At 43.2% G+C, this 15,163-nt stretch overlaps 1 protein-coding gene across 1 annotated transcript in view; it reads right to left on the bottom strand.

Annotated features, from left to right (window-relative positions):
- DERA (deoxyribose-phosphate aldolase) overlaps positions 1–14,679 on the bottom strand; it is a 48,022-nt gene extending 33,343 nt beyond the window's left edge. Inside the window, exons 1-5 of the mRNA XM_081956923.1 lie at positions 13,937–14,679; positions 8,873–8,970; positions 8,054–8,201; positions 6,216–6,311; positions 3,973–4,107 (exon numbers count right to left, since the gene is read on the bottom strand). Of these exons, the coding sequence (XP_081813049.1) occupies positions 3,973–4,107; positions 6,216–6,311; positions 8,054–8,201; positions 8,873–8,970; positions 13,937–13,967 (508 nt within the window). The 5' untranslated portion in view covers positions 13,968–14,679. The remainder of the gene's footprint in view (positions 1–3,972; positions 4,108–6,215; positions 6,312–8,053; positions 8,202–8,872; positions 8,971–13,936) is intronic.
- Positions 14,680–15,163: the final 484 nt, after the last annotated feature.

Raw genomic sequence — 15,163 nt, forward strand, 5'->3', positions numbered from 1 at the left:
TAACTTGGAAGCAAAGATAAGGCACCAGGTGTTTTCAGAACCTTTCTTCTCTACAGCTAGTCCTCGACTTACATTTAGTGACCGTGCAAAGTTTTTACAAAGGCCCTGAAGAAAGGTTATCAGAATATTCATGAACTGGAATAGGACTTGGCAACAGGTCAGCCATTGGGGACTGGCGGGAATAGGACATGGTAACAAGGTCAGCCAATGAATAGGCATGGCAACTGGGTCAGCCAATAAGAACTATTTGGTGACTGAGAGCCATGCCAGATGGCTAGGAGCCTGGGCTTGGCTTAGGTTTAGCTTAACTGCCCTTTATAGAGGAGGTTCTCTTTGTCTGAATTAAGCTCTGTGCAATATAACGAAACTAGTATGAATTTGTCTGTCTGCTGAATTGAAACAAAGACTAATCTGCTCGCCTCTGCCTTGTGCTTGCTTGTAACTGCTACCACGTTGGAAGAATCTGCTGTTGGTATTGTACATTTATTCATGTGTTATTAGGTATATAAAAAGAAGTTAATGAATCCTGCTGAATCAGTTACCTGCATGTGCTTTTTGGATTTGATTTCTGCAACGAACTCTGACAAAAGTGACTTATGAACGTTTTGCAGCAGCCCCACGGTAACGTGATCAAAATTTGGATGCTTGGCAGCTGGTTCATATTTAGAATGGTTGTGGTATCCCGGGATCATATGATCACCTTTTGCGACCTTGTGATAAGCAAAGTCAAGGGGGAAGCCAGATTCACTTAACAACGGTGTTGCTAACTTAACAAGTGCAGTGGTATGCTTAACAACTGTGGCAAGAAAAATTGTAAAGTGCGGCAAAATTCATTTAACAATTATCTTAGCAACAGAAATGTAGGCCTCAATTATGGTCATAACCCAAGGACTACCTATACAGTATCTTTCAAATGCCACCTTTCCTGTGAAAATCACTAAATGCAACAACAAGTTCTTCCCTATTTAAATTTAAGTACACCCAACTGAAGAACGACATTATCTTCAATTTTCTATTTATATATTTAGTTTTAGTTATTAAATTTATATGCCACCCATCTCACTGTCAAAGCATTTCAACCTAAAATCTCTTCATTCCACCTCATTTTTATCTATTAGCAAATAATGAATCCTTGTCATTCAATCGCCCAAAGTCCATTAAGAGCTATCAGAAATAATATATTTTAAACAAGTAAATCAATTTCATATTTCTTTCATTTATTTTACACACTAATTACCATTTCTCTAAAAAATATTTAAAAAAATCTCTTCTTCTCATATTGATAAACAAATCTTTAAAGCCTCGTCATTCAAGGTTAATCTGAAAAAAAATCTATTAAGAGCTATCAGAAACAACATATTGAAATTTAATCCCATCAAATCACGTCCCACAAATTAATTTCTTATCATCTTTTCTTCATCCCTCTTAGAAACTTCTTACGTTTAAATACTTTTTTTGCCATTTTAATACCACATCTTATCACTTTCTCTAAAAATACAGCAACAACAAAAATCTTATCATATCTTATCTATAGACAAATCTTTAAAGCCTCATCATTTAATCCTGGTCAAGAAAAACTCATTAAAAGCTATCTGGAAAAAAACCCCATCAAATACATTTTAACCTTGCTTGAAGAAAGCAACTTTATATGTCTTATTTTTACTTTTAAAAGTCTTGATGGTTATTCCTTTTAAGTAGTGTTCCAGAAATGATTTTTTCCTCTTTTAATCTTTTCTCAGGAATTCCTTCAGAGATGTAAAACAGACCGATTCTCACTTGTATCCCCTTCTCTCTCCTCTTTTGAGCCCATTTTTGTATAGTAAGAGACAATCTTGAATAGAAACTTCTGAATATTTTCCTGCCAAATATCCTTGCATTTTTCCAGAATTAAAATATTTTTTCCATTCTTTATTAGTGGATCTTCTCCATTAATTATAATAATACACTATGATAAATTATTATTATTATTTTTGGTTGCTTCTAGTAATCAACCTTTAAAATCTCTTACGTTATTTTCTCTCATCCACAATATTTTACAAAGCCTCAGTGGCGCAGTGGTTAGAGTGCAGTACTGCAGGCTACTTCTGTTGCCTGCTGGCTGCCTGCAATTTGATTGTTCAAATTCCACAAGGCTCAAGGTTGCCTTCCATCCTTCCGAGGTGGGTAAAAGGAGGACCCAAATTGGGGGCAATAGGCTGACTCTGTAAAACTGCTTGGAGAAGGCCGTAAAGCACTGCAAAGCGGTATATAAGTCTAATGGCTATTAACAAACGCCTCGCTTAGCATCAGAAATGTTGGGTCCACTGTAGTCATTAAGTCGAGGACAATTTATATTTCTCCCACCTGGATGCCAAAGTATAGATTGCATGGGTTTCTGTCCTCCCCACTCCTCTTTCCTCGCTTGCCTTCTTCTAAACATTACCTTGAAAGCGAGAGCTGAGTTTTGCAACCTACTTTGGAAGGCTTTTTGGCCAACAAACGTAGTAAAAACGCTGTATGAATAAGGTAAGGGTTATCAGCACCGTATCATCCAGCCAAAACAATGGAGGGGGAGTGGAGTTGTATTTTAATGTAAGGATGTTTAATTGCGTCCCTTTTTTTTCTCTACAGAATCCAGTTGTTGGAGTTCTGTCAGCACTTACAGGCAAACCATTCAAGGTACATTAAGTAAAACCCAATTACCGTGCAGAGAAAAGATATCTCCCGTGGTATTTAAAATCTACTAATTAATAGCATTCTGGGGGGGGGGGGGGGGGCAACTAGCCACAGCAATCTAAACAGTACCACACATGCCCTGAAATTCTGTGAAAACCAATTAGAAAATACAGATTTTGTTGTCAAGAATCCAGCACACTTTTTTATTTCAACATGACACATCACCTAAACCAAAAAAACCCACCCCTCTTTGAATTCTTTTTAACAATTCTGTTGCAAATAATTACAGTATTAGCACTCCATGTAGTTGTCTCCCCCGCCCCCCCCCCCTCTTAATTTAGAGAAAAGTGTGGATGGATTGAATTTTCACACAATAGCTTTGCAGAAAGAGTTGGTTTATTATTTTTTAAAAAAACAATATCTAGAGATGGTTTTTTTTCAAAATTTATAGCAGCAGTAAACAAATTTAGGTTTTTTTAAAAAAAGGCAACCACCATCTACCAGCATGCACAAAAGGAGATTCCAAATTTCTGAAGAATCACTTGGGAGATTTTGAACACACTGGATAGGATTGCAATCTCCTTGTCCTGGCAAAAAACCCTTTTATTAATTTACTGTGAATTCTGCTCATTGACATCCAGCAAAGTCTTTCGAGCGAGGATTTACAGTCACAGACCTTATCTGGCTTGGAGAGCTGCCAGGCCGATATCTGCAAAACTTGACAAGGAGTCTCAGAGAGTCACGAACCAATTAAGCGAACTAATTGTCTCCTGCAAACTCCACTCCCCTTTTGCTCCTTTTATTTCCTCTGGGAGGGGCCATTCATTGTCCACCTGTGACCTTACTCCCAAGTCGACCCCTGTTCTTTAGCTGTTGCCTTCGTCTGGCAACTCTGCGCATGTGCAACTGGGAACAGGCTCCAGCTGTTTGTCTGCCTCACTGATGTCTGACTCTGAAGGCAGCTGATAACTGGCATATGACTCTGGCCCCCTCTCTGCCTCCAACAGAGCCCTTATCAGAGTCTTCCCCAGACTCCAGAACTGGCCCATGTTCCTCCCCAACCTCCTCACTATCTGAATCTGCTGGCTGCTGGCGGACCCCAACAACTCTTGGCAAATTACCATCAGCAAAACGCCTGCATTATTTTCCTAAGTCCCCACAAGTCTATCTTTCTGCCCAAATTGTAGCCACTACCTAAGAACATAAGACTCTTTCCAAAGTATGCACCACAACAGCTGAGTTCCTTGTCTGGTTTATTCGGGGGGAGGGGGGGATTCTGCCCTAGAACCTCGATTTTAGGACTATGCAAATGCTCACCTTCCCATTGGCCTGTCAGGACTAAGGTTCGATTAATGACAATGTCAATCTCTTTGGCCCCATCTTCTATGGCTAGCTGGATCTCTTCTAAACGTGTCTTTAGAGGCGTCTGTCCTGCTGGGAATCCAGCTGCCACTAAGAAAAGAAAAACAAAATCCGTTAAAGTACATCAGGGATGTTAAAATAGTGGCAATATTCTGTATCAGGAGTTAAGATGTAGGACTTCTATTAGACCTCTCAGGAGCTTTCCATTCAGTCAGTCATGCTTTCCTTCCAGGCTACCAGAATTGCAACACGGAATTACAGTGGTGTGACCGCTACTTCAGTGGGCAGCCACAATCAATGCGGGGAAGGATGAAGCCCACGGGGGACTCCAAAGGTTAGATGTTTAACATGTTGCTTAACATGAAACCATTATGGGATGTCAACCGTTGGTTCGTAGAAAGATAGCATCAATACATCAACCCTCCTTAACCAAATTGGAAATAGTATTGTTCTGACCTAAGCTTCCCCAGCAGCACGAAGCCGAGTCCTCGTCCCGATAAACCCCCTTTATTTAATTTACAGTCAATTCCTCTCCAGCAAAGTCTTTCCTCTCCCACAGTCTTTCAAGGTAGTTCATAATTACCGACCTTTATCAGGCTTGGAGAGTGGCCAGGCCGATATCTTTCAGACGCCGCAATACTTGGCAATAATGCAGGAATGAACTAATTGTTTCCTGCAAACTCCACTCCTCTTTCGCTCCTCTTTTATTCTCTATGGGAGGGGCCATTCACCATCCACCTGTGGCCTTACTCCCAAGTCAACCCCTGTTCTTTAGCTGTTCCCTTCATCTGGCGACTCTGCGCATGCGCACACTGGGAACAGGCTCCAGCTGTTCGTCTGCCTCACTGATGTCTGCCTCTGAAGGCAGCTGATAACTGGCATACGGCTCTGGCCCCCTCTCTGCCTCTGACACAGAGCCCTCATCAGAGCCTTCCCCAGATTCCAGGACTGGCCCATCTTCCTCCCCAACCTCCTCACTGTCTGAATCTGCTGCCAGCTCTGCTGGTGGGCCACGACAAGTATGAACGTTCTAAAGTAGTGTTTGGAGTCTCTTTGAGGATCCCAATGGAGCAATTCTGGGGCAGTTCACCACATTCTGGTGAGAGAGAAGTTCCAGGAGGATGGGCTCCAGCATGAGTTCGGAAGTCTGGAAGACTAAAACTCTGGTCCCGGTGACCGACTCAGATTGGATCCTGCAACTTTATCTTTGGGACATGCATCTTTGCCTTCATTCGGAGCAAATCAAGCTCAAGTTAAATTTGTCCAAGGCTGGCTGAGTAAGCATCCAATTACTTTGGCCTCAGTAGTAAAGAATATATATATATATATATAGCACTGCTGTTTCATGCAGAAAGTAGCAGGAGCTGAATGTTACCTTTAAACAGCTATCATCCAGCTATATCATGAATAATTTGACACCAGCAAATCTGACTATCCGGTCTGGCCACCTGGAGAGGGCCTGCTGGGGTCCTGGGATCCTTTTGCGACCTTCTGACAAGCAAAGTCAATGGGGAAACCAGATTCACTTAACAACCGTGTTACTAACTTAACAACTGCTGTGAGTCACTTAACAACTGTTATCAAGGAAGCTTGTAAAATGGGGCAAAACGCACTTAACATATGACTTGATTAGCAACATTAAAATTTGGGCTCAATTGTGGTCGTACATTGAGGACTACCTGTGCATGTCATTCAGTGGTGAGATTCCCAAAATTTTACTACGTGTTCTGTAGGCGCGGCTTGGTGGGCGTGGCACGGCTTGGTGGGCGTGGCATGGCTTGGTGGGCGTGGCATGGCTTGGTGGGCGTGGCAGGGGAAGGATACTGTAAAATCTTCATTTCCTCCCGATCAGCTGGGACTCGGGAGGCAGAGAACAGTTGGGGGTGGGGCCAGTCAGAGGTGATATTTACCGGTTCTCCGAACTACTCAAAATTTCCCCTACGGGTTCTCCAGAACCGGTCAGAACCTGCTGAATGACACCTCTGATCTCAGTTCACTTCATTCATAGATTGTTAGGGCTCGACTTTTCTTTTTAATCCAGAACTGTATCAAGGTTAGCTTTTAGTAAACATATGGCACCAGTGACAACGCGGGACTGTTCATCAGTCAAGAACAAGATAGAATCTTTAACGAGCGAATACATAAAAGGAGCATCTGATTCTGAATCGCCCCTTCAGAAATTCAGGCTGAGCGCTTACCTGAAGCCACTGGGATCTGGCAGCTAGCAGATTTCAGAGCCTTAACTGCATCGGCTACTCTAGCCGGATAGACACAAACGGCTGCTGTGGTGATGCCTGGAAAGGAACCATCATCAAGACTCTGTTATCCTCAGTAAAGGAGAATATTTGTATCTCAGTGCTGAAGTGCAGGGCTATTGGTGCTCTCCGAGCTTGTCTATTTTCCTGCGGATGTTTCATTACCCCAAATAGGTAACATCACCAGAATCAAGCATTGCTTGAGCACTGATGAAGTTACTAGTTTGGGTAATAGCAATAGCACTTAGACTTATACACCGCTTCACAGTGCTTTACACCCTCTCTAAGCTGTTTACAGAGTCAGCCTTTGTCCCCCAACAATCTGGGACCTCATTTTTACCCACCTCGGAAGGATGGAAGGATGAGTCAACCTTGAGCCTGGTGAAATTCGAACTGCCAAGCTGCAGCTAGCAGTCAGCTGAAGTAGCCTACAGTACTGCACTCTAACCACTACGCCATCTCGGCTCTTATGACTTAGACTAACTTTATTGTCACTTGAAATGTTCACTAATCAGCATACATTAAAATGAAATTTCGTTGGATATGAATCTCAAAGGGTCACCATCTGCAATATACACTACACAAACATGACAAAAATATAGATGGATGTATGGAGGATGGATGGATAGATGGATGGATGGATGGATAGATGAGGGAAGGAGGGAGAGAGAAGAGAGAGGGGAGGCATATACTCACATATCCACATATATTAGTTGACACAGAGAAACAACACAGTCTAGTTCAAGAAAAATGAATCTTGCCAGTTTACCAGACAAATGGCATAAGGAACAAAGCTATTCCAGAATCTAGTAGTCCTGCTAGATACACTTCGAAACCTCCTCCCAGAGGGGAGAAACAGAAACAGACCGTAAAGTGGGTGTGTGAGGTCCCTAACAATACTTAGAGCTCTAAGCACATAGCTGTATCTGAATAACAGGAAGCGAGCTTCCTGTAATCTTCTCAGCTGTCCTTACCACTCTCTGTATGGACTTTCTATCTGAGGCACTGCTGCCAACCAAACCAAACAGTGATGCCGCTTGAAACGTTTGCAAGTAAACCACCAAGGCTCAGCAAGTCCCAAGGACCCCTCTGTTATCTTCATGTGACTCTTGTCCACTAACCTAGTTCACTCCAATGGAGCCTTTCCTAATTTTGCACTCTGCGAGGATGGACTTCAACCACCCAAATCCCCACCCACATAGGGATTATGAGAGTCCACGATCAACCAATCTAGCTTGGAAAGGACGGGTGCCTCGCGCAGCTCCCAGCCGGCCAAAACGGGGTACGGGGACCGCTGGGGCGCTCACAAGGCCCTCATAGCCCTTCTTCAGCCAGCAGAGTGCAAAAATGGGCCGCACAGGGCCTGCACGCTCCCTCCCCATGGCTTATTTTTGGCTGGCAAGGTGCTGCACAAGGCCCAAAATGGCCCATGGGGGGGGGGGGCTCCGTGGCTTGTTTTAGCCAGCAGAGGCACTGTGGGCCAGTCCTTTTGATATTTCCAGGCTAGCCTCCTAGGCCGACTCTAAGCACCTCACGGGCAAGATGCAGGCCATGGGCCTTGAGTTTGACACTCCCTGCTCTTGAGTCAATTGTTGTGGTGTTGTTGAACTTGCAATATGCTTTTTCCCTTTTTTCTTCCATTTTTCAGGTTACATATCACATTGCTAACTTAGCTTCGTCTACTCAGCTTGTTTCTCTTTCTCTGTCGAGGGACAACGACATTCAAAATTGTCAGTATGTTTTACCCAGCTAGAAGCAAGGTTTCATCACCCCCGGCGTACCTTTATCGTGCATTTTCAAGGCTTGTAGCAAATCCACTCGGATGGGATGTTTGGCTTTGTGGCACAATCGGCAAACACTGCCTGGGGTGTCATCTCCAGAAAGGGTGGTGAGGTCTATGCAGGTGACAGCTCTCAAAAGCCAAGCTGCCTTCATTTTAAAAACACACCGAGTTAAAATGATCAAAAAATGCCCTTGCAATTGAGCTACACAGTTGGTATATAGTCCTTGACTTACAACCATTCAGTGAACATTCGAAGTTACAACGGGAGTGAAAAATGTGACTTATTTGAAAGGCGGAAAGGGTGGGGGGAGGGAGAAGATAGACTGGCTACAAGTCAAAACAAAAAGTTTTCCTGTGGGAATCAAGGTCATCCCAGCAGATGGCAGAGGAGTGGCCAAGCAGCCTCCCAACTACGACAATGTGACCGGTGACACCTGGGGAGGGAATATTTTCTCGTTTAATTAGGGGGGAAATTGTGGGAACTTTTAGAGTTGGTTTTCACTAGCTGTGCTGATATGGTGTCTCCAATAAACATGTTCTTTTGGGGAATCTACCTGCCTCGGAGTTCTGCTTTCGGTGGATACATTACTCGGAATCCTCACAGGGGACCCCTGTCTTAAAACTTCTGTATTTTAGCTGTTCTTTGTGGCCTTCTAATTTTGACACTGGGTCGGATAAACAGATCACCTTTCACTGGCCCATTGCCACTGTTGAGCTTTGATGACACAAGCAGCAAACACCATGAACCAAAGACAGTGCTAAAATTCACGGGAGAAGAATGTCTCTTTTGGAAATCCAAGGACAGGGGACTTCTCACCTGCCAATTCTTCTTCATGGCCCGTTGCGTTTCAATCTGCGCTGCCCGCTTTAGAACAGCTGGGTGATTCACCCGAACCCGTGCAAGCCACGTGAGATCTAGAAGGGGAGAGAAAAAACATCCATTTACTTCCATCGCCATTTACGTTCAAAATCAATTTTGGGAAGAGCAGAATCTGAAGGGAGATGGGAGGAGCAGTCTTAGCCACTGATCCAATGTTGGAGCTATAATTCTTTTGGCCTTCTTCTTTCATATTACCGGCAATTATTACCTGTGTCATTTAAATTTGGTGACCAGATTGGAGAAAAGTTAAAACATAATAAATATGAATTTAAAAAGTTCTTTGTTTTATACGACTGCGATCATCATTCCATTGCAAACAGAATAACAGAGTTGGAAGGGACCTTGGAGATCTTCCAGTCCAACCCCCTGCTTAGGCAGGAAACCCTACACCACTTTAGACAAATGGTTGTCCAACATCTTCTTAAAAACTTCCAGTGTTGGAGCATTCACAACTTCTGGAGGCAAGCTGTTCCACTGATTCGTTATTCTAACTGTCAGGAAATTTCTCCTTAGTTCTGTTGCTTCACTCCTAGTCCTTCTTTTCATTAACCTAGACGTACCCAATTCCAGCAACCGTTCTTTACGTTTTAGCCTCCAGTCCCCTAATCATCTTTGTTGCTCTTCTCTGCACCCTTTCTAGAGTCTCAACATCTGCAATAAGTTCTTCCTTATCCACATGATGGCTGGAGAATTCAGTAAGTTGAAGTCCCTGCCTGAGGCTGAGAAACACTGCTGTAGATGACGCACCATAATTAAAAAGGGAGAGCCTGTGCCTATTTATTATTTTTATTCTTATCAATTTACATCCCCATGACTTTAGGCCAGCTCCTCTCTCTCTCTTTCCCAGTCCAACTTCCTTCACAGGGTTGCTATTTTGCTGGGAAATGGAGATACGAGCACCATGCATGCCATCCTGAGCTCAGGAAGGAAAGGCAGAATATAAATAAATATTTCACCCGCTCTAAAAAGGAAAAGTGGATTGCACGCCTGGGAAGGAACAGGTCTGAATCATCTTGAATGTCTGCTGAAAGACAAAGATGTTTCAATTCATTAAACCTGGGAGTGTTAATAATACCATTTTTAATATGTCATCTGTTCCAATCAAATATTCATGGGGCTTCGGGGATCAAAGTAATTAAAGTAGTTAAACTACAGATAATTAGCCAACTTTCTTTAATCCTCCCTCTGGATGGGGGGTGGGGGGTGGTGGAGATGGGGGATGGAAATCTGCTTTGTTTCATCTGAAGATATGTTCCAAAGCTTTGCCTTCAAAATTGTATTCAGTCGTTTCTCTTGCCGGATTCCAGGACGCTCAATATATTTGGCCTAGGGTCCAACTGGCATATTTGGTGCTAAGCCAAATCCAAAATCATTGCTAGAACAGTGCATTGCAATTTTGCAAGGCTTTGGATATCTAAAAGGGCTTTGAGAGGACTAGAAAGCATAAATACAGCACCTTCCTACAAACTCCTAAACAACAACATTGCCAGGGTTGCACAGCTGCCCTCTGTAGTTGTGATGCTGGGAAAAGATGTGGCTGTTTTAAAGGGGCTCCATCCGTCCTCTTCAAAGCAGCACTTTGTGTAGGAGATGAGAAGGCTGACTCCAAAGGAGGAGTTAAATGGGTCATCAGTTTGGGATCCTTGCATTCCCACCTAAGATCATCCTCCCGTGAATTTCACTGACCCTTATCTAATGAAAATTCATTTTGACTATTCGTAAATTAAATTCTTGTGTATAGGTAGCACATAAGAAACATGAGCACCTAAGGGACGCCATAGCTCAGTGGCTAAGAGCTTGTCAATCAGAAAGGTTGGTAGTTCGGCGATTCGAATCCCTAGCGCCGCTTAATGGAGTGAGTTCCCTTTACCTGTTCCAGCTTCTGCCAACCTAGCAGTTCAAAAGCATGTATGTATCTATAATCTTTATTCTCATTGTACTTAAATACAACAAAATTGGTTCGAAAATGTAAAAGTGCAAGTAGAAAAATAGGAGCCACCTTTGGTGGGAAGGTAACAGCGTTCCGTGCACCTTCGGCATTTAGTCATGCCGGTCACATGACCACAGAGACGTCTTCGGACAGCGCTGGCTCTTCGGCTTTGAAACAGAGATGAGCACCGCCCCCTAGAGTCGGGAACGACTAGCACATATGTGGGAGGGGAACCTTTACCTTTATCTTAAGAAACTGTTCGTGCTTTGAACTCTACTCCTGTTCTTGTTTACTTGAGCCTGATATTATTGTCTGGAGATCAAATCCAAACCCTAAGAAGCGATTTATTTTCTTAGGCCAGGGGTGTCCAAACTTGGCTGGGGAATTCTGGGAGTTGAAGTCCACAAGTCTTAAAGTTGCCAAGTTTGGACACCCCTGTCTTAGGCAGTTTGAAACAGCATTTCATCAGAAATGTTTCCAAGAAACATCTCCCCAAATTATGAAGTAGGAAATACCAACAGATGATAAATTCCTCTACAGGTAGTGCTCAGTTTACGACCATCATGGAGTCTGTAATCATAACGTGAACCCATTGTTCATTATGGGCTGCTTTTAGCAAAAATTGGAAGGAAATGTGCTTTGGGCAAACACGGTCCACATGACTGCAGGTTGCTACTGACAGGCATCAATGAGGCCTGGTTGCCAAGGGCCCAACATGAGGTCACATGATCATGGATGAACTTCAGAACCAAGTCCTCAATGCTGGGGAGGGGATTGTCTATTGCAGGGGTGAGCAAACCGCGGCTCTGGAGCCCCGTGTGGCTCTTTCATCCCTCCGCTATGGCTCCCTGTCGTTCAAAATATGTGCCACAATGTGCAACACCCGCCAGAACGTGATTTATTGAGGTCTTTGACTCCGGAAGGCCTACCATGGATAAATCCAAGAAAAGGAAAGTTTCAGAAGAAAACAGAACGTTTAATTCAACTACATATGCTAGTTTTGTGGCTGCTCAGGAAATAATCAAGCATGGGAAGTGTTTGTTTATTTTCTGTGGGAAACAGGTCCGAATGGCTCTTTGAATGTTTAAGGTTGCCGACCCCTGGTCTATCGTAACCTCAAATCGTTTCTTAAGAACCGGTCTTACACTGAGGATAGCTGTACCTTGGAAAACCACAACCACAACAAAAGGAAACGATGATTTTTTCCTCTGCAGGCCTACTGTAGATCCTTTGAATTATCTCGGTTGCCAATGTTTTGCTAATAGCTAGGATTATATTTCCTTTTCCACAACGCTCCAACCCTCTTTTGCAATACTGGTACTATCAGCTGATATGAGATTTGTCAAGTATGATTTAGCACCCTTTCGCTGCATTAGACTTGCAGTCACTCCAGCAATCTCAATGTCTCTGAAAATGTGCTATTCAGTGGTTGTGAATCCCCATAGGTTTCTGAGCTGTCTGGATTTTTTTTTTCCTGCTATCCATAAAACACGGGTTTTGATGTTGTGTCCTTTCTTTTAAAGTATAAACTACCCTCAAGTTTGGGGACGGGGGTATCTAAATATATCAATACAATTACCATGGCCATCCTTGAGGTCTTACAAACATGCACTAGATGCTTGACCCAGGATGAATGTTGAATCCACTGAAATGTTTGAATTTCAGTTTTTATCTTCCCCTGCACTGTTGTTGTTTGAGCAATTTTATATTTTGAACACTCCTGTAAGCTCCCTCGGATCACTTAATCCTTATAAATCAGTGTTTTTCTTCAACTTGGCAACTGTAAAATATGTGGATTTCAACTCCCAGAATTCCCCAGCCAGACATTCCCCAGCTAGCTAGCTAACTAGCTGGGGAATTCTGGAAATTAAAGTCCGTATATCTTAAAGTTGCCACGTTTGGAGAGAAAAAAACACCCCACCATAAATCAAGCAAACGAATAAGCAAACTTCTGGCACTTATACGCTTGCTGTTTCTTCTTGTAGAATATGAACTCTGTACCTTCAGTTTCCTACCACCCAGTGTGTCCTTTAAACTCAGTCCAGGTGGGAGGGCACTACCATATTTCTTTCTATTGACACTAACCAGAAAAACTACGAATGGGGCAAGGAGAAAATCAACTATTGTGCACTATATGTGCAACTTAAGGAACTGTTCTCATCCCAAAGATGCTTTTCCAAAAGGCCACTGGACTTTTTTGTGGGTTTTTCTTTTCTTTTCTTTGAAAACGTTTCGCTTCTCCTCCAAGAAGCTTCTTTGGTTCTGAAAAAGTGCAGAAGCTTCTTTGATTTGTCCGTCATCCAGGTCATGGTTGTCCCCAAGGTGATTTTTCAGGAGGCAAGACGTTTTGCTTCTCATCCAAGAAGAAGCTTCTTCAGCTTCCCCACTATCCTGTCAGAGCTGAAGAAGCTTCTTGGATGAGAAGCGGAAGGTCTTCAAAAGAAGAAAAAACAAGAAAATCCAGTGGCTTCCTGAAAAAGCACCTTTGGGACAACCATGACCTGAATGGCTGAGAATCTCTACAGGCGAATCCAAGAAGCTTCACTTTTTCAGAACCAAAGAAGCTTCTTGGAGGGGGAGTGAAACATTTTCAAAGAAAAGAAGAAAAACAAAGGAAAAAAAGTCCAGTGGCCTTTTGGAAAAGGATCTTTGGGCCTTGGATAACTGACCATCTCCAATAGACATAAAGGAACTGCTCCTTTATTTGACCCAACAACTTAACTGGTAGGTTTTCATCGCTCAGTTCCCTTCCTGGGAATAGTAACCCAGGTTTGGGCTAAACCTATGGGCCCCATAGAAGGAATGCATTGCCACCTGATGATTAAGAGTAATTAAATTAAAATCGTGCATTTCAGACGTTTTCAGAGGCCTGGGTTCATCTCCCCAACGCGGCATCGCGCTCGACCAGCAGAAGGGAGAAAAACCTCTCTGGCACATCTGGAGCCTGGGAAAACCTCCAAGTTCAAAGCGCCCCCTTCCTTTCCCACCCACCCCCAGCCCAGCCCGCCTTGTTCCGTCCACCGCCCTTCGCCCAGATGCGCCCTGAGCTTGCACGCTGCGGCCCGGCTTACCTAACTCCATGCCCCGGTTGCTAGCAGCCATGGTCGGCGGAGAAGCGAAAGTCGATGCTCTTCCAGGGCAAGGCGCTTCCACGGCGCTTCCTGGTTACGCCCTTTCCTTCCCCCACTCCCCGTTTTCCTCCTCCTCTTCCTCCTCTTTCTGCCGTCTCCCCTCCAGGAGGGGCCCCCGGGACGGAGAAAGTCGAATCGGATTAGCTGCACTCGGCGGGCGATGGCTTGAAAAACTGCAAAGAAAGCAGGCCCCGCGATTCTGCAGGTTACAAAGGCAAAGAAGGTCCCCGCATCGGGTAGTGAGCAAAGAAAAGGAGAAGGGCTTATTATTAATAATATTATCGTTCATGTTGTTGGTGGGAGTAGTAGTAGTAGTAGTAGTAGTAGTAGTAGTAGTAGTAGTAGTAGTAGTAGTAGTAGTAGTAGTAGTAGTAGTAGTAGTAGTAGTATCTTTTATTCACCAAACATGAAACTCAAATCAACTGAACATTTAAAAATGTTGTCACAAATATCATTGACTGGCACTAATGGTTGATAGGGGCGCAGGTTTTTTTTGCAGTTCCTCTGGTGTTATTGCAGGAAACTGCAATTTCTTGATGTGTTTTGTAAAATTCTTGGACCTGGTACCAAGTGCCCTGATGACAATGGGTATCACTGTTACATGTTTCATCCATAATTGCATAGTTTCGATGGTCGGGTGGCAATATTTTATGATTTTGCATCATCACACAGCCAGCCAGATGTTCATTGTCTATTGTCTATTTTTATTGTTGTTGTTATTATTATTATTATTTTATTCATTAAACGTAAAACTCAGTCAACTGAATATTTTAAAATGTGTCGCACATATTTTGTATGTATGTATGTATGTATGTATGTATGTATGTATGTATGTATGTATGCTGGTCTTGTTGTATTCGGGTCTTTTGCCATGTAAGATTGTCAATTCATGTCAATCTTACATGGGAAAAGACCCGAATACAACAAGACCACCATACCTACACCCGTGAAAATCTACACAACACACACACACACACACACACACACCACACACGTAAAATTATGATATATTGTATTCATTATATATAATTATATACTTTATTCATTAAACATGAAACTCAGCCAACTGAACAACATTAAAAAATGTATCACAAATATTATTGACTGGCGCTAATGGTTGATACGAGTTGCTGCCAGCATCCTAGGTATCAACCAAGTATCTTCTTG

The sequence above is a fragment of the Natrix helvetica genome, assembly GCF_964273705.1.
Source record: "Natrix helvetica genome assembly, chromosome: 6".
Classification (NCBI taxonomy): domain Eukaryota; kingdom Metazoa; phylum Chordata; class Lepidosauria; order Squamata; family Natricidae; genus Natrix; species Natrix helvetica.